The sequence below is a fragment of the Myxine glutinosa genome, chromosome 7 (genome assembly GCF_964187855.1).
Source record: "Myxine glutinosa chromosome 7, kmMyxGlut1.1, whole genome shotgun sequence".
Classification (NCBI taxonomy): domain Eukaryota; kingdom Metazoa; phylum Chordata; class Myxini; order Myxiniformes; family Myxinidae; genus Myxine; species Myxine glutinosa.
This window is the reverse complement of record NC_136267.1, coordinates 120,470,785-120,498,458: the sequence shown is the minus strand read 5'-3', so window position 1 is coordinate 120,498,458 and position 27,674 is coordinate 120,470,785. Positions and strand designations below refer to the sequence as shown.

At 43.3% G+C, this 27,674-nt stretch overlaps 1 protein-coding gene across 1 annotated transcript in view; it reads right to left on the bottom strand.

The window, feature by feature from the left end:
- Positions 1-27,674, bottom strand: part of LOC137412050 (tenascin-X-like) — a 157,794-nt gene that overhangs the window by 30,014 nt on the left and 100,106 nt on the right. Inside the window, exons 16-23 of the mRNA XM_078782729.1 lie at positions 24,715-24,972; positions 24,282-24,530; positions 17,420-17,677; positions 16,084-16,341; positions 15,573-15,830; positions 13,820-14,080; positions 10,324-10,584; positions 5,703-5,966 (exon numbers count right to left, since the gene is read on the bottom strand). Coding sequence (XP_078638855.1) covers positions 5,703-5,966; positions 10,324-10,584; positions 13,820-14,080; positions 15,573-15,830; positions 16,084-16,341; positions 17,420-17,677; positions 24,282-24,530; positions 24,715-24,972 — 2,067 coding nt within the window. The remainder of the gene's footprint in view (positions 1-5,702; positions 5,967-10,323; positions 10,585-13,819; positions 14,081-15,572; positions 15,831-16,083; positions 16,342-17,419; positions 17,678-24,281; positions 24,531-24,714; positions 24,973-27,674) is intronic.

Sequence of the window (27,674 nt, the reverse complement as noted above, 5' to 3'; positions counted from 1 at the left end):
GGTACGTCAGAGGATGGCACCTGTTGTCATCATATTAAGTGCAAGATGTTCTGCATCGTAAGTTGGTACACCGTGGTCTTTCGGCGGTGTTTAAGCCGGCCGTCTTGGCTTCTGTCACCATTGGCATTGAGTCTTTCGATGTAGGTAGGTCGTTGTGTGCCGGTGCCTTGGCCGAATTCCTTCATTGCTGCATTGTTAGCTCACCTGGTTTTTTAGACCACATCTTTGGTTATCGGACCAGCGAATGACGTCATCTCCTCCAAAGTATGGCTTATTCTCACTTGTCTTGGACGATCTTCTACTTCTAGCCTTCCACCGTGCATTTGGTGTCCACTGTACTTACTGTACAGTGCCTGGTAAAATTGATGTAATGGGTTTTTGACCGTCAACGCCATGAACCGTCATGAACCGTCAACCGCCATGAACCGCCATGAACCGCCATGAACCGTCAACGCCATGAACCGCTAACACTCAAAAGCCCATTTATCGCGCCTTATAAAGCAAAACGCAAACCGAAAGCCATGCCTCTCAAGCGAGGCGTGCTTCCGTGGTCACGTGATCCACAGGTGTAGCTCATTATACCCGCACGCGCGACACGCTTTGGCGGTCACGTGACCAGCCACTCTGGAGGCGGGGATCCCCGCTGGTGACGTCACCGGCTGGAGCAAGGAGATTCCTCGCTCATGTATTTCGACGATTGCGTGTTTTATATCCAAGCAGAGATGCTTTCACGGCAAGATAACCGCGTGACCGGAACCGGAAGCCACAACCGGAAAATTCAAAAAAATAAATTTTTTGAGCTCGTACATCGGATCTCGGCTCGTATCCCAAAGCAACAAACCGCCCGAGCGACGGCTCGTATCCCGAAAAACTCGTACGTTGGGGCACTCGTAAGCCGAGGTACCACTGTATATATATATATATATATATATATATATATATATATATATATATTGTTACGGACCGCGGATAAGATGTTGGTTTGCCGAGCGGATGGCACCGCGGCCCTAACAGTTACCCCGACTAACCCGATTCCTGAACGTTGGCCGAATCGCGCCACAGATATTCAATGGGGAAAAGACTAAAGCGAAGGATGTGAAGAAGAAGAAAGACAACGGGTAAGGAATACAAATATAATTTATTTACTATTTACAAGACCAAAATAACCAAGGAGAAGGAAGGATAATAAAATAATTTACAGAAGAGGCAAGGCGACACAGCAAAACTTAGCTTAACTATACAGGCTTAATTAATACCCAGTGACAAAACAAACAAAGACAGACTCACGCGGGGAATGATTATAGGAATGGCAGGAGGTGGATGGCTGGAGGGAGAGGAAGGTCCACTGGAACTGGGTCACGGTCGGGCCGGGAGCGGCAGCTCCGTTCCTCCGCGGCCACGGTCGGCACCGCCGTCAACGCCCAAGCTGCGGTCGTGCGAGCTGCCGCGGGACGAGCTCCGCCGGTCGAGTTAAAGCTGCCTGGTGGAGCCAACGCTGCTTGGTGGAGTTTAAAGCTGCTGGTCCTGCTCGTGGTACTCCTCTTGCTTGCTCTCAGGACTCTCTCTCAATGCTTGCTCTCAGAACTCCTTCTCCCTCTCTGCTCTGCGCTGCTTGTGTACTGCCAACTCTCTGACGCACCTCTCTTTGCACGTCTCTCTTTTGGTCCAACCACACTTGCGCGCGCGCTTTTATAGCGCCTCAGGCGATCAAGCCGCCGGCCTTCAGGACACGCCCCTCGGTGAGCTCGCTTCGGCCCTGATTGGTGGGCACAGGCCCTCTGACTCCACCCTTGATGACGATGGGCGGGCACGCCCTTCTTCCCCGAGCTGAGCACATGCTTAATGGCGGCAATTGTATTTGGCAATGCGAATGGCAATTGACGAAAAGGGAATGTGAACGGAATCTACTCTTATTTCACCTGGTGCAATGGAGTGTCATCTTAATGGAAGACAAGGCCTTACCCTAATACACATAATAAGGAAATAAACTACTGAACAGGGATATTATGGTGTCCTTCATGTATGCTTTATGGAACTAACTACGGGAACGCCCTTTGACCTTTATACAACACTGGAGTAAGGAGGGCGATATTTTAACAACAATTTACACAACAACAAAAAAAAAAAACCATTCTCATATCCACAACAATATATATATATATATATATATATATATACAGTGGAACCTTGACTTACGAGTTTAATTCGTTCTGTGACCGAGCTCGTAACTCAAATTGCTCGTATCTCAAATCAAATTTCCCCATTGAAATGCATTGAAATGCTATTAATCCGTTCCAGCCCGCCAAAAACCACACCAATTTTTTTTTAAATATACAGTATATATAAAAATATCTCGCGCTTTATATTTCACCTGTATGCAGCATACAAGTTGGCAGGATGGCCTGGACTGGAGGTACGCACACTTGACTCTAAAGTCTAAACTGTCCAGCCTGGGTTTGAATCCCGACCCAGCTATAACCTGTCATGGGTGAATCACAGGCAGGGTGATTCATCAATGTGTGTACCGCTAAACTGGGCGCCCCGTTTGCGTCCCATTAGTTGTTGGATGTTAAGGATCTCACCGTGTTTTCCACAAAGAGAAGGCGAGCTATCGCCGGCATTCTGAACAAGTTGTGGCCTGGCATGCTCTTCTCCTCTGCCGTTATATACGTCCTCCTCGGCACCTCGCTCATGTTTTTCGACGATTGCGTGTTTTATATCCAAGCACATCATCCTCTTCTTCTTCTCAGCACTGCACTTGCCACTCACTTTCTTAGGCCCCATGGTTAAAACTAAGAAATTTTCCGAAATAACCAAAATGCGAAAACAAAAATGCAGCGCTATACGACAGAGATACGTACTGTACTTGCACGGCAAGATAACCACGTGACCAGAACCCACCTGGCGGCGTAAACTCGAAATAACCAAAATGCGAAAACAAAAATGCAGCGCTATACGACAGAGATACGTACTGTACTTGCACGGCAAGATAACCACGTGACCAGAACCCACCTGGCGGCGAAACTCGAAATAACCAAAATGCGAAAACAAAAATGCAGCGCTATACGACAGAGATACGTACTGTACTTGCACGGCAAGATAACCACGTGACCAGAACCCACCTGGCGGCGAAACTCGAAATAACCAAAATGCGAAAACAAAAATGCAGCACTATACGACAGAGATACTGTACTTGCACGGCAAGATAACCACGTGACCGGGTGGCGAAAGCTCGTAACTCGGATCTCGGCTCGCATCTCAAAGCAATAAACCGCCCGAGCGACGGCTCGTATCTCAAAAAACTCGTAAGTTGGGGCACTCGTAAGTCAAGGTTCCACTGTATATATATATATATATATATATATATATATATATATATATATATATATATATATATATATATATATATATATATATATATATATATATATATATATATATATATATATATACATATATATATATATATATATATATATATAAATTTATATGCATACTGTGTAATGTATATACATATTGTTGCGGTTCTTCGCCACCCTTCTTCCCCTTACCAAGGGGGAATTAGTCCCCTTGTTTCTGGGCTTGGTGGAACCGAGGCTTGACACGTCCCTTCCGGGCAAACGCAAGGTAGGGTTTCAGGACCAAGTCTCACGCGTACCTAAATACCTGTGCTGCCACGGAAGCGAGGAAGCAAGGAAGCAAGCCTCGCACGAGCCACGTGTGGTTTTGAGTACGCCGAGCAGATTGAGTACCACCTGGTCCATGCAGTCTTAGTTAATTAGTGGAACCCGATTGTAGCGGTTCTATTCGTACCATGCTTAGCCAATGAAGAAACCACAGAAACGATGGAATGGGAAAAAGGAAGAACACAGGTTTAATTATTCCCACACGTATGTACAATGGTCGGGGACGCAGAGACACAGAGCAGCCTTAATCAGTCTTAGCTTATTCCCCAGACAACGGGCCCGTCACACTCACACAGGGAATTGCAGATGGGTAGATGGTCAGCCAACGCGTCGACGTGGTCGTCCAGAGACGGCCCCCGTCCGGCTCTCCACGGTCCCAGCACGTCCCGCGAAGATGGCAGCAGGCGATGGCAGGAACTCATAGCGCGTCTCCCGAACAAGGCAGATAACGAGGTGGAATGGTAAAGGGCGGGACTCTCAGTGCGGCTGGCGATTACACAGCCGTTTCTCTCACTCGCGCGACTTAATGCACTGTATAGCGATCGGCCTCAAACTCAACCGAGCGTCACGTATTAATAGCGCGTCTTTGGGTTCATGCGCGTCGGGCTTCGCCCACGTATCTTGTACAGCTCTCGGACGCTCACAACTCCTCTTCCTCGATCCTTCCAGGCTGGCCAGTGCGCGCGAGTTCTTTGCTCATCAAGTCTTTCGCTGCAAGTCCTCCGCTTCAGTCCTTTTGAGGGCTTTGTGCAGCGGGTTATATAGCTACGCCCCCGAACATTCTGGAACCCTCTCGAACCTTCTCACCACGCCCTGTGACGCAAAGCCGCCGCCACCACCTCTGAGCCCTGATTGGCGGCTCGTCCTTACCGTCAGCGCTTCTGCTGCTCCGCCCCGACCCTCCGAGCCTGCCTTGTGTTAATCCGCCCAAAATGAACCAAAGTTAGCGCAAAGGGGCATGCGGCTAGGGTAGCTGGAAAGTCGGTAGAAGTAGGGCCTATTCTCCTGGCTGTACTCAACGCAGAACTAACAATGGAAAAGGACTGAGCTTACAAATACGAAGACATAACTACACTATCGCGAGGCTACATGTTGCTTGTGTGACTAACTATGAGGGGGAAATTTTAACCTTTATTAAACTCACTGTACAAACTCAAAACCGCAACAATATATACATACATACAAACATACATACATAAATACACACTTACTGAATAAGTATTCCCTCTAAGGTTTTTTAGTAACAAAAAAAACATATAAAATATTTGTCCATAAGTTATGTTCCTCCTATCCCCATTTATGCCACAAATTCTTTACACGGATTTGTCAAATACACTCTTTTCCAGGAACCTAACCCCGACATTGGAATAGGTTTACTGTATAACTATGAGAGACTCATCCAACTATTCTTCGAGAGTGCAAAAATTTAACATTCAATCTTAACTAAAGAAGTCCGCAAAGTGAAACTTAAAAACCAAGGTTAAAAAATAAATAATTAGAGTCACCATTTTTTCAAACTCAATTTCACATAAATCAACATTTTCTAGATATCCTCCTTGCAGACAGGACAACCGGCTTTAACATCCCATACAAAGAATGGCATGGTCTAAAGTGCGGTTTTAATTAAGATCCTATTTGGATCCAATTGGTGTCAGGAAACGATTACTGAGCTTTTCTGCCAAAGTTAAATGAAAGAGATTCCACAATTATTGAAATAAAAGAACAAATCCCAAATTTAAGTAAATGGCCTCATCAGGAGCATGCCTTCCAAGAGGATGTTAAGCTGGCTGTCACGTCTGGAATGGTAAAGACCTCATGGTCTTTCATTCAAATTTCATTCAAAAAGGGAAGGCCATTGTGTCGGTGCCCTGGTAGATTTCTAAATGCCTGTCTCGACCTTCAGAGGTCACTGCCTCAGTGGTACAGGTACATCTGCGATAGATGATGCAATCCCACATCCAGGTGCTGCATATGCACAAATGAATTCTCACAGTGGACAACCGACAGCCTCATTACCTGTACGCTGTTGTTGGGTCGCTTTCACAGACTTGTCCCCACTGACGGTGACCATCTGCACGCTGTACAGCACACCAGGTTTCAGCTGATCCACGAGGTAAGTTTTTGTGTCTTTTTCCAGGCGCACGTCGTGGACAAGCTCAGAATCATGCAAGGTTTGGAGCATGTAGAAGTCCATATCTCCATGGCCTCGGTGCCAAGACACGGTCAAAGAATCGACAGAGAGACGATTGTCCAACAAAAGTTTCTCCACCTGCGATGGATCTGGAAAACAGTTATTTTCTTCTTAGCTTTTTGAAATCTGTGATTTATGAAGCAAATAAAAATTAACACCATTTAAGTATTAAGATGTACTTAAAACATCCTTCAGGGGTTCTCTTCTCAGGCCAGAAATCCCCAAACCTGTAATTTTCAGGAACCATCTATTTATTAGGTACACAGACATGGTGAATTTTTTTGCGTACAGTTCCCAATTATCTTGTCCATATATTCCTTCTGAAGTTTCCTACATGTTGGTTCCTTTCTCAATTCTTCGCTCCTGGCCTGTTGTACAACTCTCCTTTCCTATTCCGTCTCCAGGTGCTGCATGACGTCATCGCCGGGCACCAAAGGGGGCCTGGCGATGACAGGCGCTGAAAGTGAGTGCTCAGTTTTCACTCCGTTTGTTTGTCCAGGCGATATCTCAGCCATCCTTTGAGCTAGGAAGCTGAAATCTGGGCACAACAGTGAGCACGTGCTTTAGCAAAAACAGTATTTTTATTTTTTGATTAATCTATTAATTGATTAATTACTAAATTATTATTGATTTATTAACCCTCTGGAGTCTACTCTGGGCGGTAATTGCGCGGTAAATTTGAATGCGGTTCGAGCCGATAAATTCGGCTTGTAGACATTTCGGCGCATGCGTGAAGCCGATAGAATCGGCTTGTAGACTCCAGAGGGTTAAGTACGTATTTATTTTCTTTCTCATCCGGGCAATATCTCAGGCACCTTCTAAGCTAGGAAGCTGATATTTGGAAACGACAATGACCAAGTGATTTGGCTATAAAGGGTATTTTTTATTTATTGATTAAGCAATTAATCGATAAATTATTTAATTTTTTATTTTAATCACTTGATTAATTAATCTAAAGGGTTGGCGTCAGGAAGGGCATCTGGCCACAAAAACATTGCCTCAAAAAGGGAACCATGATCATTGTCATGGGGCCCGCAAGGCTAACCCCCGCTCTAGCAGGGAAAATCGCCTTAAAAAAGGACGAGAAGAATCACTTGATTAATTAATTTTCAAAGTCACAGATTTGAATGAAACACTGGTGGGTTAAGTATGCTGTTAGCCAATTAATTAAGAAATTAATTATTTTATGATTAGTATTTATTTATTTTAATTAATGCATTAATTAATCAATCAATTATATCATGGCCTGGTGTCAGTCCAGGTACACAGCAGTAGGTGGAGGATCTGCCGACATTGTGTGGGCACAATTCCAACGTGCTTGCAAGAAAAAGGCACAAGAGGCAAGCACTTTAATGGCAATGGGTCAAGGAGATGGTAATGGAATTGGAGCATGAGAAGAATGAATGAATATATAATATATAAATAACCACCTTTAGAGGCCATTTTTCCCCGCAAAGCGGGGGTTGGCCTTTTTCGGGAACCGTGGTTGTTGTTGTTTTTTGGTCCCCTTTTTTGAAGCAATGTTTTACGGCCGGATGCCCTTCCTGACGCCAACCCTTTTTGCCGCCTTTAACGACAAACAGGGAATTACCAGTGAACTGGTACTCAATTAGCCGACCTCGGAAGGATGACAGGCTGAGTCAACCCCCCTGGCGTTAATTCAGCGATCGACCGGGATTCGAACCCAGGATCCTAGGATCCTAAGCCGGCACCCTAGCCGCTAGCCCAACACCAGAAGAATGAATGAATGATCGTTTTAAGGCCATTTTCCCCGCTAGAGCAGGGGTTAGCCTTGCGGGCCCCATGACAATCATGGTTCCCTGTTTGAGGCAATGTTTTTTTTTTATGGCCGGATGCCCTTCCTGACGCCAACCTTTGGTCATGCTCTTACGATGCGCAGGGATACGGTGTACCTATTCTAAATCGGGGTACACACCGTGATCATTCATCCCAGCAAGCTGGTACGCAATTTGCCGACCTCGGAAGGATGACAGGCTGAGTCAACCCCCCTGACGTTAATTCAGCGATCGACCGGGATTCCAACCCAGGATCCTAGGATCTCATGCCGGCACCCGAACTGCTAAGCCAACACCAGGCTCAGAGGTTTACCATGAGAAGGTAAAAAGAAAAATACAGAGAAAAAAAGGAAACACACTGAAGAAAAACTGCTTGCTTGGGTAGCAGCCATGTCGCAACACAATATAGTAACAAGGCAACACAAACAAACATACAAACAGGGCCAAAATAAACAGGATATCTTTCACAGAGCAGGGAGTTCAAGATAACATTCGTCAAATACACATTATATATATATATATATATATATATATATATATATATATATATATATACATATATATACGAGGTGTGTTCAAAAAGTACCTGTAGGGATATAATAGTGTGGGAGTGTGGAAAAGTTCTGAGGAGATTGCGGCTGGCTCAATAGCGCAGTGGGCTTTGACGCGTTATCAACGGAGGTCCATGGTTCGAGCCCCGCATTGAGTCAGAATTTTTTCACAGTTAGCCCCTCGCAGGAATTTGGTTCCTGTTTATAAAATTGTGGATGAATTAATCTTCAATGCATTTCTACTTATTCACACATACATACGCATGCATATACTTACGCTAACATTCGGGGTCTGCCTAGCAGGCACGTAAGACATTGGCCATGATAAAGCTCGCAGTGTTAAGTGTGGAAAAGTTCTGAGGAGATTGCGGCTGGCTCAATCGCGCAGTGGGCTGTTGACGCGTTATCAACGGAGGTCCGTGGTTCGAGCCCCGCATTGAGTCAGAATTTTTTCACACTTAGCCCCTCACAGGAATTTGATTCCTGTTTATATTTATTAAAAATAAAAAATAAAAAAAAAATTATATATATATATATATATATATTAAAAAAAAAATAATATATATATATATATAAATATATATATATATATATATATATTCATATGACTTTGATGAAACAATTTCCCTTCAACCAGCAGGGATAAGTACCTGGAGAGAATATGAATGAGACTTGAATGTAGAGTTATGGTTGGCAAGACAGCTCGCGGTAGATCACTCGCCTTTGAGCTGGGTTTGATTCCTGACTCGACTAAAAACTTGATTTGCATGCGCAGCGTGCTGCATCAATGGATGCACCGTCCATCGGACAGGGCCCGTATGCCAGCATCGGTTGAAAGTGGACGTTAATGATCCCACCGTGTTTTTTGCAATGGTTCGGTCGAAATCTCACATTGCTGCCCAACTACAATTGCTAAGAAGGCAATAATCACTCAGAACGTGTGTGGGTCTGGCGTTTACTGCATCTGTCAATTGTTTCCATAAAATTAGAGGGTCAAGATGCCCACCAAATGCATGGGCAGGGCAGGAGAACTTCTAAACAGCTACAGGCGCCTTGTGGACAGACTATTGCATCCTGTTCAAATTTCTTCCATCATTGTGATTGTTTCCATAAACCCCTGGTGTTGGGCTAGTGGCTAGGGTGCCGGCTTAGGATCCTAGGATCCTGGGTTCGAATCCCGGTCGATTGCTGAATTAACGCCAGGGGGGTTGACTCAGCCTGCCATCCTTCCGAGGTCGGCTAATTGAGTACCAGTTCACTGGTAATTCCCTGTTTGTCGTTAAAGGCGGCAAAAAGGGTTGGCGTCAGGAAGGGCATCCGGCCGTAAAACATTGCTTCAAAAAGGGGACCGAAAAACAACAACAACCACGGTTCCCGAAAAAGGCCAACCCCCGCTTTGCGGGGAAAAATGGCCTCTAAAGGTGGTTATTATATATTTTTTATATTGTGATTGTTTCCATAGGTAGGAACTGCTGAGTTGATAGTAATTTGCGGAGCTGAGAATCGCAGCCTCAATTATACTTGTTAGTTTGTAAGCTGCAGGACTAACGGAAAGCCGTACAGAGTTCCAATTCCACCTGGGGATAGAGGCCATTGTTCTTGGTTGTCGACTTACTTGGCGTTGTAATTTGGTCCTTCAGCCAAAAAATTCCTATTCACACACTGCTAACACAAAGAGCGGTAGCCATCATTGGAACCAAATTTAGAGAGGAGTGAGGGTAGAGATGGGCTATCCTTATGAGAGAATGTTTCGCAGGTGTGATGTCATCAGCCAAATATCATAAGATGGGAGGTGGATGTGGCTCTTAACTTCCCAACGAGAAATCTATGTCGACTTTTACTTATTAATTAACAATTATTTGTACCATTATTTATTTATCACCAAATATATTTTGAGACATGTCTTTCGAGTCACCTTAAAAACTGTGGATGACGTTCCAAGAGTATAAAGTTACATTTTAAGTGCAGAAAGTAAATTGGGCCATTGCAAATGTGCGTAATGTCGATGCGACAAATCCTGCTCGGCAAAATTGCCTGTACATTAATTTAAGCTTGCTTGTGTATACGTGGAGGAACATTGTTAACAGGTTGCAGCGTACCTGTTCTTGCTGAACCAGAGGCAACATTGGAGAGATTGCCACTGAGAGTGAATACATGGAATGAATATTTCCTGCCCGGCACTAAATCTTCAAAGTTAACGGATGAGCTCCCCGTGGGCACCGTAACATTCCTGATTTCTTCATCTCCGTGGCTGAGGCAAGCGTAGAATCCATCGTAGTCACAATCGGGAACGTCCCAGGCCAACTGCAAGCTTCTGTGTGTCGTCTTCTCGACCCAGAGGTTTGGCACTTGAAGTGGGACTGGAAAGACATTGTAAAAGTATTAAGTGGGAAAAATATTTTGTTAAACCGTTTTGGAGCAAAGCTAGTTTTCATATCCATATGATCAATATAATTGACACTGTATACTTTGGAAACAACACTCATGGGAATCAGCATGGACTATCGATATGCACGAGTAGGAAGGGGTCAATATCTGCACAGTATACACGTCTTCACCAATATCCATGGACCTGTACAGTCGAGGGTCAATGGCTCCAGCAACGGGTATGGAGAAGTTGTTGAGATACTCGCACCTTTTCCATTATCTTAGCAGCTCCGGATATCTATGCCGACCTCATATCCTCTTTCTACTAGTACGGGGGTTCTGCGATATGAGGGAAAGCCATGATCGATGCAAAGTAGTGGTTTACCACATTTTGCCATCTGCAACTAAGACACCCTACCCTGTACACAAACTTGCACACAGTTTTATCGCAGACACAAAAGAGTAACTGCCATACGTCCTTTTCTCCTTTCCTGTTTAGAAACGGATTTATCTGCTTGCGTTTTGCCTCGTTAGGATTTCAGGTTTCATTGTTGTGACAACAATCGCTTCCTGAAGCCTTATTGTGCCTGCCATGAACCAATGTCAGTTTGTTTTGACCTGCTTTTGATAAATTATTTTAATTTTACCCCTGCACACATCACCAGCCACATTTATGTTGTGCTTCTCATTGGTCTTTGTGCACCTTAAAGTTTACAACTGTAGATGATTGCATGTGCTCAGTTCAGTCTCTTGAATTCGCTACCAGCGGATATTCAATTTGCGTCTCCAATCGTGGTTTTAAATCTCAATTTAAAAAACCTGCCTTTCCTTACATTTTAACTTTCCTTCTCAATATTTTCCTGCTAAGTGCTTGGAGAAATATGATGCGGAAGGTACTCTGCACACAATTATTTATTATCGTTATCAATTCATATTAGTCTCAAGCTGGTTGCTGCGACACTGAGAACTGCCTGGATAAAAAGGTGCACCAACAGATATTTGGTCTTTGTGAGATGAACACCTAGTGCTTGGCCCTGACAAATCTTTTGAAGCAAAAAAATAATAAAAAGGATACCTTGAAAACAACCTTCCGTTGGAGGCACAATTGAGGAGAGACAATCTGAAGATGACATTTCAGGAGCGGGAAAGTGAAGGATGTGCTACCATCCAACCTCATTGTGGGGTTGTTGAAACCAGTTAAAGACCTGACCGCTTTGTCAGAAGAGCTGCCCAGCTATTTGGACAGTTTCTGAAGGATGAGAGTCATTACAAAGCTATAAAATACAAGGATGTGAGATTTCAAATTGAAAACAAGACCAGGTACTTACTTGAACTAGAACGGCACTCTGAAGAGATCATACCCCCGCCAGGCTGAACAGTTTACCTTTTGCATCCCACTGATAGGCCGGATTTGCATCCAGACCTGACCCACAATCTAATTGGCTTGTCTTGTCACCTACCCAACGCATCCACCAAGTTTAGTCATAAATTGTCCACAACTTTTTGAAACATCATGCTATATATCTTTTTGGCCATGCTACCAATGGCGAAGAATCACTTAAACAAAAATTTTAAATCCTCGCATCCAGATTCGGATATTCACCAAAATTGAATCAATTTGTCCTCGTCACCCACATAGCCTGTCCACCAAGCTTCATCTGAATTCGACCATAACTTTTTGTGAAATATCGTGCTATATATAGGTTTTGGCCCTCTCTCAATTGGAAAGAATCACTTTTTAAAAATCCCAGTGAATGAGGATCTTCACCAAAATCTAATCATTTCGTCTTTGTCACGCACCCAATCTCTCCAAAATTTTCATCTGAATCATTCCACAACCTTTTGAGATATCCTGTTCACAGACAAACAAACAGACAAATAGACAGGGGTGAAAATATAACCTCCATCCACCTTCTATCGTGGAGATAATAAACTGCAATTTTGTCGGATGAAGGAGCTGTGAAAACTGCTTTGAATGTGCTTGGCGATATGAGTGGTTAATCAGTCCCTTTTTCCCACCCTGGAAGGAGACGTGAGATGAAAGGAGCCATGTTGGCATCTTGGAGAAACAGATGTCGGATTGTTGGAGACGGTTTTGCTGATCTGACTCGGAGGTCTCACATGTCTGATGACATTTATTATTCTAACCTTGCAGAGTGTCTTCAGGTTTCCAGAAACACACGCACGGTAATGTTTACCTTCTATACTGAGCAGATAAGCTGCTTAAATTCGAATAACCTCAATATTATTAGGCCTGGAAAAACAAGCATCGCATGCCTAGGTCGCCCGGTGGCAATCCTGCCCTGGTTAGAAAGATGGACGTTATAACAGGGTCAATAGACTAGTTCAAATGAGTGACAGCACAGGAAATACCGAGATGATGCAAAAGTTGACAAACCATGCGAGGTAGAATGTCTTACACTCTTGCAGCGTTGCTGAAGCCAGGAAATTTTGAGCAAATGGGAAAAAAGGAAAGGAAAAAAAAATAGTTGTACTGAAAATAATCGGGTTGTTTGTTTGGTGTTCCCTTTCGAGCATATAACTGCTGGTGTTGGGATCACAAGATCGTTTAAAAAGGGGCGTTCAGTTGTGCAGTGTACTTGTATCCTCGTGTCTTCTACTGTCCCTTTCCCTCATGTGTTATGTACAAGCTCCACCAAGAACTGATAACACACACAAATAAATTATCTTGATTTCAGAACAACCAACATACTTAACCAGAATTGGTGGCTTGATGCTTCGAGTCTGGGAGTTTGGTGGTTTGAACCATGGCCGAGTCATTCACATACCCTTCTTTGCAAAGACTTTAAATAAAAAGGGTATGTGTTGCTTCTTTGCTTTACGTATAGCATTAAAAAAGATAGAGCATGGACAAACATCCACAGATTAGCAATTAGAGCAGAGGCTTTAATGGACCTAATGGCCTCCTCCTAGATTGACATTCCTTGTAAGGGAAAATTTATGATTATAATTATTAATATTATTCAGTTCCACCCGCTGAAACAACACCATACTGTTTTAGTCGGATCGGATCTCCACACTAGTTACAGGTTCAACCTCAATCTGCAATAAAAAGTTCTCTAAAACATCCAATATTTATCGACATTACAGTCAAGCATTAGGAATGTCTGTAAGCAGAAGAAGTGGATATCCAACTTGGAAATTCAGAGTCAGGGGAAAGTTTTGCATTAGTTGAGGCACCCCACCACCTTGCAATCAATCACTTACTTGTTCTAAGTGTACAACTGCAGGAAGCGTTAAGTCCTCCACTCAGGGTCACCACAGTGGCCTTGTACAGCATCCCCGATGTAAGGTTGGACAGGTTTTGTTCTGTAACATTCTTGGCGACCATTTGATTGTGCAAGACATCTTGATACTGGTCCTGTAAAAGCAGTCGGAGTCCCTCGTAGTCCCCGTCTGGAGAATGCCACCTCAAAGACAGCGATTTGGTTGTAGCAGAGCAGCTGAGGTTTTGCACCTCCAATGGTACTGGGATGAGAGCATCAACATTGTAAGCATTGTTAACAAAATAAACCCCAATGATCCGAAATTGAAAAACCGAAGCCCGTGCGATTGTGCGGAATATTGTCTTATATTCATGTGTCAAGATTCAGAACAATCAGTCCGATGATAAGAGAGGAGCAGCAAAAATAGCAAAACGTTCACAGACGACCGGACGGACGGATATCCGCACATCACGACCAATTTTATGAGGTCATCTCTTCGAGAGCGAGTTGAGATGACCTAAAAAGGATTGCTACGATGGGCACAGGTCAGATGCAGACACAAGTGGTGACCCTATGGACAATGGTGCCCTGTGGACATATGATGGTATGTGATCAACTCATTGGGAGAAATCGAGCCAAAAATGTTCGGAGTTTCCCGAAAAAGTTGGGATATTTGATTAAGGCAATGAAACCAAATTAAACCACTTACCACAATGCAAATGCCAAAAAAACCAGTTGTGAATGTAAAAGTAAATACATAAACAAATAAAAAATGCTGTACATGTACAAACGGCTCTGTATTCAGAAATACCCAGTTTCAACTAATCACTCAGAGATGAACATCAAATGGAAGATGTGATCTCAGATCATGGGGTTTATCTATTTTAAAAGCAAAATGCGAATCCAATTTAACTCAGCAAACCACTCGACATCTTTTGGCAAAACACAAGCCTGTACGAGTTTCTATCTGAACCCCTGGATCATGATGCAGGTGAACCAGGTTTTAACCCCATATACTAAGTTTTTGTCCATTATCTACACAACAATGTCCTTACAATATATGCAAAAGTACATTGATGTCTGCTAGTTATGTCCATGTCCTGAAGGGATATCTGTGCAAATTCATCCAATAAGTTGAGATATCTGGAGGAAAATTAAATAAAAAAGTTCCGTACTCCAATTAGTTAGGTACTGTACTAGCTAGGCCCATCGTATTTCAAAATCTACTTCTTTGCAATCTTGCGATAATTTAGGACAAGTATCATATCCGGTCATAATCAGAACAATTTTAACGTGTAATTGCTATAAGAGAAATCAATAATTTATGTGTTCTATGATTCATTTTGATTAATCAAAAGGTATTTCAAAATGAATGGCTGAGATGCACGCCCAAAACACGAGGGCCTGTCGTCAATGGGAATAATCTAGCACAGGCTCATTAAATGGACAGAGAAATATCCACTCAGTTCAGAGTAATCCCAATGCCACCTCACTCAACTGTACAGATGCATTGTTAATGCATTAGTTCTGAAGTATTAATTAAAAATAATATTTAAATATTATTTCATAGATGTGAGAGCGGGACAATGTGCGCAATTGTGGGACCCTTCCGTATAATCTGGGGGACACCATATGTGTGCCCGACCCTTGAACTTTGTAAGCTGGCAAGTTTAAGTGTCACTGGGCCAAGGCCAACAGACCAATTTCATAGCTCAACCAGATTTCAACCTTGTTTTAATTACAGCAGCACATACCTGTCGCATGGGTCACAGATGTGAAGGCAGATAGGCCACCGCTGAGGGTCACAATGAAGATGGCATACATTCTTCCTGGTATCAAATTGCGAAACACATGGTTGTCTCTGTCAAGAGGCAAAGTTTGATTCTCCAATATCTTATCGTTGACCTGCAACATGGCTGAATAGCCAGTAAAGTATGATCGTGCGTGTTCCCAAATCACAGAAAGGCTCGTCTGTCCTGCTTGCACGTGTACATTTGACACTGGTAGAGGAGCTGTAAAGATGACAAAATAGAAGGATAAAATTGTTAAGTCTGACAGAGAATTCCAGCACAAGTAGTTGGCCCTTTAGAGTCATGTCCTGGCCTACCGTTTATTAGATCACAACAGACCCGTTTTGGTAATAGACATGTGGACTAACTCGCAAGGAGCTAGTCTACATGAAAAATTGCCAATATTTGAGTTAGCCTTGGGTAAGTAAGTAAGTAACCTCACCGCTAACCATTGAAAATTAGTTTCCAAGCTTACCTATCTGCAGTGAGCTAGAGGCCACAGCAGACAAGGCCCCACTGGTTGTGATGACGTGAAGTTTGTAGAACTCGCCGGCACTGAGATTGCAGAACACATACTCGGTTTTGGATTCGAGAAGCGTGCGATTCAGTTGGACTTCCCCATGATTGAACAGCAGAAGTCTATATCCATCAAGGTCACCGGGTGGCTTGGCCCATACTGCCCGTGTCCGATTTCCCACACGACTAAACCTGAGGTTCTGAACCTGAGTGGGAGCTGCAAATAATGGCAAAGCAGTATGCAAATCACTTTCACATCCCAATATTGATGAACATAAAAATGACCATCTTGTTCCGATTAGCATCTCAAGCTGCTGAAGTGCGCTCAAGTCCATAGCAAATTAGGAGATGACTTTGGAAGCGGCATACTGTACATCAAAGTGAGATTGAGTTGGGAAACAAGTCATCAGGTACAAAATCCATACAAGAGTATAGATGGAAACTACAGCACATCAATCCAAGTACGGATCATTCTTAGGACAAAGGAGATAAGGAAGACCCACGGTTCAATTGCTTCATTACGAGTTGCATAGGTAGTTACATTGTGATAATTCAACCACTCCGTCTACCTACAACCTGGGAGCAAGATGAAATGGGGTCAACTGTTCACTTGCAGAACAAAAACTTTCACCAGGAAGATGAAGTGAAATGTCCAAAAGGAGATTCTATCTGCAGCAAATGGATTTTCAGGCTTTTTCATCATCTTTCTTGTTGGGAATTATTTGGAAGGTGGTGGTTTGTTCCATCCATACGGTTGAATCTAATACCAGCACAGTTATAAATGTTTGATTTTCAGAGGAGAACAATAATACAAAACTGTTTCAAGCAGTACAAGATTCGACAAGGGCACATCTATTTATTACTTAAGCAAATATAGCAACTCTTCTAGTTCTCTACCAACTCCCCCACACATGTTTTTCTTCATTCACTTAATCCTATATCTTTCTTCTTTCTCTTTTCTCTTTTCTCTTTTCTCTTTCTCTTTCTCTTTCTCTTTCTCTTTCTCTTTCTCTTTCTCTTCTCTCTCTCTCTCTCTCTCTCTCTCTCTCTCTCTCTCTCTCTCTCTCTCTCTCTCTCTCTCTCTCTCTCTCCTATGCTTAAGGAATAAATAGTTGGACATAAACGAGAGAAAAGCTTTAGGTTTACATCGCCGAAGATGAAATGGGATAAGGGCTAGGAGTAGGACTAAAGGCGATGGAAGGAAACAGGGAATGTAAGTGGAAGACTTACACGGAAGATGACCAAAAGTAGGCATAGCTATCAAAAGTTCAAAAAGTTCCAGTGCACATTCTTACCGATGCGCACTGAGCAGGAAGCCACGGAGTTCAACGAACCACTGACCGTGGCCACCAGCAAAATGTAGAGCCTTCCCGGGACAAGATCCTGAAGGCCAAGGTCAGTAAAGTTCCCTGGAAGTGACCAATTTCTCAGCACTGTTCCCTCATGGAGCAGAGTCACCACATAACCGTCAAGATCTCCATGAGGGGGTCTCCACGTGAGAAGCAGAGCTGTCCAATTTGCGTAGCACTCGAGTTCTCGAACTTCAGAGGGAACTGCAAACAAAGTGCATTCATTGAGGGTCTGTCCTGTAAGTAATGATCTTTGGCGCTATCTTGCTCGCCACACGCATGCTACACCCTTCCCCCCGCGCCCAGAACAACCCCAAAAGCTCACACAGAGTGGGTGTAGTCTGTTATCCTATTGGTTGGTGTTAGCCATAAATGCACTTTTGGGGCAGTGAGAGTGCAGGCTCACAGAATGGAAATAGGAACGAGGGGTGAGGAAGGGTGGGGAGGCTTTTAAAACAACGCTGCTGACTTCCCTTTCCGATAGGCTAGAGTTCTGCACCCCACTTTTGATTGTTTCTATTCTTGTTTATAGAACCCTTGTCGGTAGCACGAGATGGGAGTAACGGAGGGAAGCGAAAGGAAAGACCAAAAAAATTTTTTTTTTTAAAGAAATAAATTGTGGGAGAACTAGAGAGTGAGGGTGGGAGAGAGGAAAAAGTTTATTGCAGGTCATTATTGCAAACCACTATTGTGTCACCACCATTGTGCAGCATATTACACATGCTTACAACAACAATCAATGAGCAATAGAAAGCCAAGTTGGATTTGAGCTCTCCTTGGCGAGGAAAAAATAGAAAAGAAAAAAAGAATGGTACCATATCGTTCTGGTGTATCGCTAAGGGAAGGCCTGGGAGTGTTAGGGAGTCACAGGGGTGACGCACATCAGAGTAACGTTGTGTTTTATATTCAATGTTGTTTCGTGAGGGGAACATGTATTGTACTATATTTTGGGTCTAAAGCGATTCATTGTAATCATGCAGCCGAAATTGAAGCAGATTTGGCCACATGATTATAATCAGTGTTGAGGCATTGGCCGAGGGAAAAGCGGATATGGCTGTTTGCCAGTCTCATGGGTAGGGATGCATTGTGACATTCATGGTAAGCAAAACACAACTGAGAAAATAAAGATATGAAATTGCTCGTGATTAGTATATGCACGCCTCTGAGCAGTCCTATAGTCCTGAATCTGACTATAAACTGCCATTCTGGTGCACTGCTGTAATACTGCAAGGTAACCCACCACTACCACCACCACCACCACCATCTCATGTATCAGAAAAAGACTTTCCTTTCTATTGCAACATCCTTAGCATTAGTTTAACTAAAACCCATGCACCTCCACCATCCCAACACAACACCACTACCACCACTACCACAACTACCACCTCCACCACCACCACCACAAAATGTGAGAATATGATGATCCAAAAGGTGACTTCTCATGTTGAAGGTTTCGCACACAAGGAGGGAAGGAGAGTACCATCAGGGTTCAGTGAAAGCATACAATTGTTCAAAATAGAGTTAAGAATCACAATGTCAACTCTTTCTTTCGAATAACACAAATGACCCAACTCCCACGAGCAAGTACTATCAGACTACACAGCCAAATTAACACTCCCTATGAATGAGATGAGCTCAATGAGGCACGTCCCAATTGTAAAGCAGTGGGATTGCAGTCAGATTCCATTTCAGAGAACCCATCTTAGCATATGAGTGAACTCAGACACATTCTTACAATCCTCTCACAGTAAAGCCTACTCAAAGTCAAGGGCCTTGCTTTGTAGAGCAAGAAGTATGGCGTCATCAAATGACAGAAAAATGCATCTGCCAATCAAAAGATGAACAATAAAACAAGAAATACGTCATGCAGAGCACCGTACTTGCTAAATCCCTTAAACAAATTTGACCTTAAAAAAAATTGGTGGCTGAATTCAGTGACCTAATATGCAAATCCTCTTCAAATTTCAAGTCAATCCGATGAAATTTTTTTTTTAAATTTCATCTATGTTGACCTTTTGACCTTTATACCTCAAAAAAAATTGATGGTTGAATTCAATGACCTAATATGCAATTCATGTTCAAATTTCAAGTCAATTGGATGAAAATTGACAATTTTAGAAATTTCTTCTGGGTTGACCGTTTGACCGTTAGACCTCAAAAATAATAGGTGATTGAATTGAGTGATCTGATATGGAAACCGTGTTCAAATTTCGAGTCAATCGGATGAAAATTGAGGATTTCATAAATTCCACCCAAAGTTGTTGACCTATTTGTTGGCATATGTTGACCTTTTGGCCTATTCTGACCTCAAAATATTTGGTGGTTAAATTTGCAGACCTGATGTGCAAATCCTATTTATATTTCAACTTCAAGTCAATTGGATGTAAATTTATGATTTTAGAAATTTAACAAAGTCATTGACCTTCAGCCTATGTTGACCTTTTGACCTATAATAAATAGGCTTCTGGCTTATGACCAACTCTACCATTTCTGAAAGTTTTGTGAAGAGCAGTTTTAAATTGTTACCTGTAGGGGACTGACATACAGACAGACAAACAGACAGAATAACGCACACGACCAACCAATATGCTTGAAAAATCTTCAGTTTTCGCAAGTAATAATGTTTGAAGTAAAAAGCTGTAAATGAGCCAACACAAACAAGGCTCAGGAAAGCCACAGACTGAAGGGTTTCTGGACACTTCATCAGCATTTCCTCATCATGCACAGGTAAGTTAGGTTCATTAACCCATTATTCCCCAGGGAAGCCAAATGTATTTCGACAGAAACAATGAATTTTGTGTAAACAACAAGCTGTAGTGCAAAACCCACTGGCAACCAGGAATTAAAAACAGTGTTTTTTTTTAAATGAAGAGACAAGGATAATTTTTGATGGATGGAAATGTTATTTTTTGTGAGAAATCGAAGTTAAAAAGTTTACGTCTCCCCAAACACAGATCCATTATTTTGGGGGTTGTGGGGCAGATCAAACATTCAAAAGAGGTCGTTAAAGTAAGCCTTGAAAATTATACAAGGAAATATCGACACAGGACGAAGCCATGTAGTCCCATCATATGACCGTGCCGCATGCAACCGCTAACCGCAACCCTGGCCCAATCCATGGGCACACACCCTCCATGGCACCAACCGAGATGTTGGTTGGTTTGGCACAAATCCACATACATATCACACACCCAAAAGTAACCTGACACATCTAATCAGCAGGTGAAGTCAGCACTTGACGTTTACCTCTCGGCTTTGATCCCCAATTCCATTTTGTGTTGAAACTGCACTTAAGGATTCCAGAATTTGTACGTCGCTGATGCAACAAGAATCCTCATTCTCAACGAGAATGAAAACTTGTGCAAAACTTGGAATACCACTCACGTGAACTGCATCACATGTCTTCCTGTCCGAGGGTATGATTTTAGCATTTCATCATCACTACCACAAATTGTGCTTCTTGCCTTCACACTCTCCTCCACTCTCCAAGTGGAAAATGTCTTTCAATCCCAACAAATCTCACACCCTTACTATGTCTCTCCAAAAAGACCATCTGGAAAACGCTCCCATCAACTTTCTCAACAATCTCCGATCAACTTTCTCTTAAAGAAGTTCTGTCACTCAAGCTTTTGGGTCTCACTATCTGCCATGATCTTTCCTGGAAAAACCACACTTCCAAGCTGGCCTCCAAAGCCAGTCGCCGACTGGGCATCCTCCGTCGTGCAAAGTCCTTCCTCACCACATACAAATCTTTCATCCACAGCTCAATGGAATACTGCTCTCCCCTCTGTGCTGGGGCACCTGTACCTCACACCCAGCTCGGCTTCACGCTGTAGAAACCAAAGCTTTCAGAATCATTGGAATCTCCTGCGAAGAAGCTGATTCTGAGGGACTTTCACTCACTCACTGCAGGCAGGTTGGTGGTCTTTCTGTCTTCTACCGACTCCTCTCCGGCCTTGCTACCCCAGCTCTCTCTGGGCTCTGTCCCCCAAATATTCCTACAGGTCGCATAAGATCTGCCAGCAACCCTCTTATGGTGAAACTGTCAAAATCAAGACTCTCTGCTCACCTTCACTCTTTCATTCCTATTTTCTGTCGCCTCTGGAACAAACTCCCTCACCCTCTTCAATCCCTCTCCTCCCTCCAGGTCTTTAAAACATCTGTTCACCACCATCTCTTATCTTCCCCTATCCGAAACCTCGACCGTTTCTACCCCCGTTAATACACCCCAAATCCACCATTTTCAATCTCCAACTTCATTCCTGAAATTCCTAGTAGTGTCCACTGGTTTTATACCGTGTACCCCTCCTCCCTCCCCCACCAAAGCCCTCTCCCTTCCACAGATCTCTCGATGTCCTTGTTTTCTACTGTTGTTGTGCTTGTGTGCTTCCTTCTCTCTCCCCCTCTTTTCTCCCGCTCCCTTTATTATGTTTTATGTGTCCGTTTATGTTTTTTGTGTTTAATGTGTTAGCTCATACACGAGCCTCGATTTTGAGCAGTACTCCATCTGAACCAAAATGCAACCGCAATAATATTGGAAAGATTGAAACAATTTAACTTTACTTTAAGTCTCGTCTTTGGAGTACTGCTGTCTCAAGTAACCCCTTAATTACTTGAGACAAGGTACTCCAATGGCCAGACTTGAATGAAAGTCAAATTGCTTCGATCTTTATTTCCAGTATTCTTGCAATCGTACCAATGAGTGCAAAACGAAAAGGTTCGACATATTTCTTCTTTTCTCAGCAACTGTAAAGATCCCACAGTGTTATTGAAGAGTGGGCAAGATATCCCCATCAATCTGAACAAATTACAAATACCTGAACCAAATAACTGCAGGTAGCAAGTGGTCTGGTCTTATCCTGCACTAAAAAACCGAACTAATGCTCCAAAGGGTTTGCATGTCATGTGTCAACGGTGGTCTTTGGCTACGAATGGAAAATCTACAATAGAAAATATCTATGTATTACGTATGCATACCGACCCCCACCCTTCAAACTCTATACTCAGACAGACGGTATCGTGGCTGGAACTGGAATTTGGTCGACCACGTAAGTACGCATTTGGGACAACACACATCTACTTTGTTGTACATCTGTGTTCGTCCGCCTTTGTCATTTGGTTCAGAATAATGATCATTTTGCATTTGCAATTACTCAATGAAGGAATGAGATCAATGAAGGAAAAGATGAACAAGTGGAAGGAATGTATGGAGACAAAAGGTCTGAAGGTGAATATCGGAAAGACAAAGGTGATGGCAAGTGGTAAAGCATGTGGTGAGGTGGAAAGAACTGGGAAGTGGCCGTGTGCTGTGTGCAGGAAGGGTGTCGGAGTGAACTCCATTCAATGTACAATGTGTGCTGAGTGGGTTCATCAAAAATGTAGTGGTCTGAGAGGGTCATTAACCAGTGTGGCAGCTACATTCAAATGTAAGGTGTGCACAGAGGGAGCTGCAGATGGAGGAAATGTTGAGTTGGATCTTGGAGACGGCGTGAAGCTGGAAGGTGTGAAAACATTTTGCTACCTCGGAGACATGCTGAATGGAGAAGGTGGATCAGACTCGGCAACGGTTGCTCGAGTGAGATGTGCATGGAAGAAGTTTCGGGAACTGAGTGGCGTGCTGATGAGGAGGAGAGTGTCGCTGAAGCTGAAGGGAAAGGTGTATGCTGCATGTGTGAGAAGTGTTATGATTTATGGGAGCGAGACATGGGTAATGAACGTAGAGCAGCAACGAAGGCTGGAAAGGGTGGAAATGCGAATGGTTCGATGGATGTGCGGAGTATCGTTGAGAGAGAGGAAGACAAATGATGAATTGCGAAAGATGATGGGAATATTGCCTGTGATTGATGCTGTGAAGAGGAACAGGTTGAGATGGTTTGGTCATGTATTGAGGAAGGATGAAAGTGACTGGTTGAGAAGAGTGATGGAAGTTAATGTAGAAGGAAGTAGAGGACGGGGAAGACTGAGAAAGACTTGGCTAAAGATGGTGGAAGAAGAAATGCGGGCAAGGGGGTTAACAAGGAGAGATGCAGAAAATAGGGCAAAATGGAGAAGATTGTCATGGGGACCGCAAGGCTAACCCCCGCTCTAGCAGGGAACATGGCCTTAAAATGCATGTTGTTGTTGTTGTTGCATTTGCAATTACCTGCTTTGCCATCAGACAGAGCTCTCTGGTGTGGACAATCAGGCTGTTGAAAATATACAAAGGACGGAGGTATATGGGAAGTGGGGGACCAGGGGGAATCCTGTGCAACCTTTCCCAACAAGGACATATTGTCCCATCTTTCTCTAATATAATAAAAAAAGCAATTACAAGCACCAGGAAAATTAAAATGGTACCCACGAGAAGCTGTCTGCAGCTCATTGAAAAACCATAGAGGAAAATCTGAACCAAAATGTAAAAAGGAATAATTAAATTTGCATTACATACATTAGAAAATTGAAATGAAAATTAGGCCCTAGATGGGTCCAATTCAGCTTGTGAACTCTCAACTCCTGAAAAAAAAAAATTCTTCTGAACATCACGTTCCCTTTTGGAGTTCTTTGAAAACTTACACCAGGATATACACAAGGAACCTTGCGCAGGAGGAGACCATTCGGCCCACCATGCCCACGCTGCACCAACCCTAGGATCCATCACACATCCAAATCCCCTCCCTCCCCCTCCCCATCACCGACCTACAACTCCTGCCAATATTCCCAACATTTGAACTTCCTTCATTGATGAATATACGAAGGGGGAGACAAGTGCATGGATATATCAGTTCACTATAGTAAATGGACATAAATATGCAAATATAGGGGGGCACACCTGTTCTTGTCCACTCAGAAACTTTGGCAGAGCGAGAACCACTGATTGTAGAAACGGATATTTGGTAAGCTCTTCCTGGTACAAGGTTCACAAACTCCATCCTCTCAGAGTGCTTGGAAAGGGTGTGATTGGAACCCTCATGTTCAATCCACACCATAGTGTGATCGTAATTGAATTGTGGGAGAGACCAGGTCACCACCAGACTATTAACCTTTGCCTGGACCTTAAGGTTTGACACAGGAAGAGGTTCTGTCGAGAAGGACCAACAGAGAGAAGCAGATGTCAATTTGGAAAACAAAAGTCCATCCAAACATTCTCTCTCCTCCCTCATCGAAACTGAATCCTTCAAAGATCATTTTATCAAAAGCTTAAGAACTAGTTATCTAAACTCTAATAAGAACACGGTAAATATGCAGGACCGTTGTTGTGTTACCTGTGCGCTCTTCACAAGAAGTGGATGCCTGAAGATGTGATGTATGAGTGACCACGTGTGCAGTGTACAGTTGTCCTGGGTCGAGATTCAAGAACGTGTGCTCTGTGACGTTGCCATGCAGGATGAGGGACGTTACCTCGGCACCATTGCTGCTCAGCATCACCCCAAAGTAGTCATGGTCTCCAAAAGGTCGCAGCCATGACAAAACTAGCTCTGTGGATGTTGCTCGACATCTAAGTTCCTGGACCTCAAATGGGACTGCAGACAAGAGCAGTCGAAATAAAAAGGAGTGTTGAGGGGAACATCTTCCACAATAACATCCCCAATTACAACTACAATGGCATTCGTGTAGTGCATAGTCTCACCTCGTGCGCTCATTCTGAACAACAATACCATCGTTAACTGAACACGCCACCAGTATAGCCCATATACCTGTACCATCCATGCACCTTATTACGTCACATCGTTTCTTGGCATCGGTTATGAATGTCATAAATTTAATTCTTCACTCACATCGGGTCATAGATCAGATATATGAAGATTCTGATTTTCGGATAAGAATTTCATTTCAACCAATTATTCCTGGAATACCACATCACTGATGATGTCATCTTTATTACTCTATATATCCCATGGGGAGTTGATGACATATGCCAGGTTTCAGTCATTTATGTTGAGCAGTTTCACAGAAAATTATGTCCATTTTTCCCTGTTAATCCGATACGGCTGCCATGCAATGTGACTTGTGACGTCAGAGTTAGAAAAAAAATCTTCTCCAAAGGGAGTCCCTCCTATGTTTAAAGTTTTGCATCAATCAGGTAAGCGGTTACAGATAAAACATTTCTTAAAGTGAAAATATATAGCCGTAGACACACACACACACACACACACACACACAATCAGGGACCATTGTACGAGGAGAGAAAATTGTAGTTTTTGCATCCTGTAATAGAGCATGTAATAGAGTAATACAAAGCAAAAAAGAATAATTTACAATTCATTATACTCCAAAAAGTACTCAAGTTATAGTTTTAAAAGGTTAAGGACAAGATCTAAGACCATGAAGCAAAACAAACCACCTATTAAATGCCTGGATTTTAATTTGTACTGGCTTTGTCTTACAACTTAAACAGCAAGTCAAATCTCCCTGTAGGTTGTCCTGCAGATCTAGGTTGTCATTGGTTGTTTTGTTGTATACAAGGTCAAGGATCATGGAAAAGCTAGAATACAGAATGGATCAGGATGTAACAGAACAAAAGGAACAATAAAAAGAGAAGGGAAAACACAGCAACAGCAGGTTTGAGGGACAAAATTGGGGAAGACTTGGACAAATAAGGAATGTGGGGAGGAATGAGGGACAGGAGAGGAATGTGGGGTAGGGGAGGATTGAGGGGTAGGAGAGGAACAAGGGGTAGGGGAGGAATGAGGGGTAGGGGAAGAAGGAGGATATAGGGGAGGAATGAGGGGTAGGAAAGGAATGTGGGGGGTTGGGGGGGGGGGGAATAATGCATTAAGGGTATAGAGGGGAAGTTTACATTTTGTATCCCACTTATAGGCCGGATCTGGATTCGGACCCGACACGAAATCTAATCTGCTTGTTATTGTCGCCTAACCAACTCATGCACCAAGTTTTGTCATAATCCATCCATAACCTTTTGAAATATCAAGCCATATAATGTTTTTGGCCCCATCTCTAAATGGTGAAGAATCATGAGGGATAGTTTAAGCACAAGATCTAAGTTTTGAGGGTTTTTATTTTTTGGGTTCCTTCTGATGACTCCAATGCAATATTTACTCCCGCAAGGGAGTAATGCATTCACTCGTGTCCGTGTGTGTGTGTGTGTGTGTGTGTGTGTTCGTATGTTCGTGTGTTTGTGAACAAGATATCTGGAAAAGTTCTGAACGGATTTGGATGAAAGTTGGTGGGATGATTGCCCTTGGGATAAGGAAGAATTGATTAGTTTTTGGTGAAGCTCAGGATATTATTCCGGATCCAGGAATTTTTTTGGGAAATTTTTTTGGGAAAGATTTTTTCCGTTTTACTGCATTAAAGCTTTTATTCTTATTCTTAAATGATGTTTTTCTCCTCTAATTCCGAGATATATCAAAATAAATTCTTTGACAGTTAGGGCCTACTTTCTTTTTCATTTATTGTTTTGGGGAGAGGGGATGTTAAACAAAATGTATTATTCCAACTAAACCCACGGCGGGAGTATGCGCTCTACTGAGTGGCGTTCTAGTTGGTTTTTGTTTCATTATGATTGTACCATATCCTGATGCTGTGTGGATTCTGCTTCCCCGCTGATGGACCTCTGGTAGCTTGGAACTGTTGCTGAGTTTGTGCCTGAGGAAGAACTGCTGAAATATATCTATCTGGGTTTTTCCCAACATTTTTCTAGGGCTAGAAGTTAGGGCTAGGAGTTAGGGCTAGAAGCTAGGGCTAGGAGCTAGGGCTAGGAGTTAGGGCGAGGAGTTAGGGCGAGGAGTTAGGGCTAGGAGTTAGGGCTAGAAGCTAGGGCTAGGAGTTAGGGCGAGGAGTTAGGGCGAGGAGTTAGGGCTAGGAGTTAGGGCTAGGAGTTAGGGCTAGAAGCTAGGGCTAGGAGTTAGGGCGAGGAGTTAGGGCGAGGAGTTAGGGCGAGGAGTTAGGGCTAGAAGCTAGGGCTAGGAGTTAGGGCGAGGAGTTAGGGCGAGGAGTTAGGGCTAGGAGTTAGGGCTAGGAGTTAGGGCTAGAAGTTAGGGCTAGGAGTTAGGGCTAGAAGCTAGGGCTAGGAGCTAGGGCTAGGAGTTAGGGTGAGGAGTTAGGGCGAGGAGTTAGGGTGAGGAGTTAGGGCTAGGAGTTAGGGCTAGGAGTTAGGGCTAGGAGTTAGGGCTAGGAGTTATGGCTAGGAGTTTGGGCTAGAAGTTAGGGCTAGGAGCTAGGGCTAGGAGCTAGGAGTTAGGGCTAGGAGTTATGGCTAGGA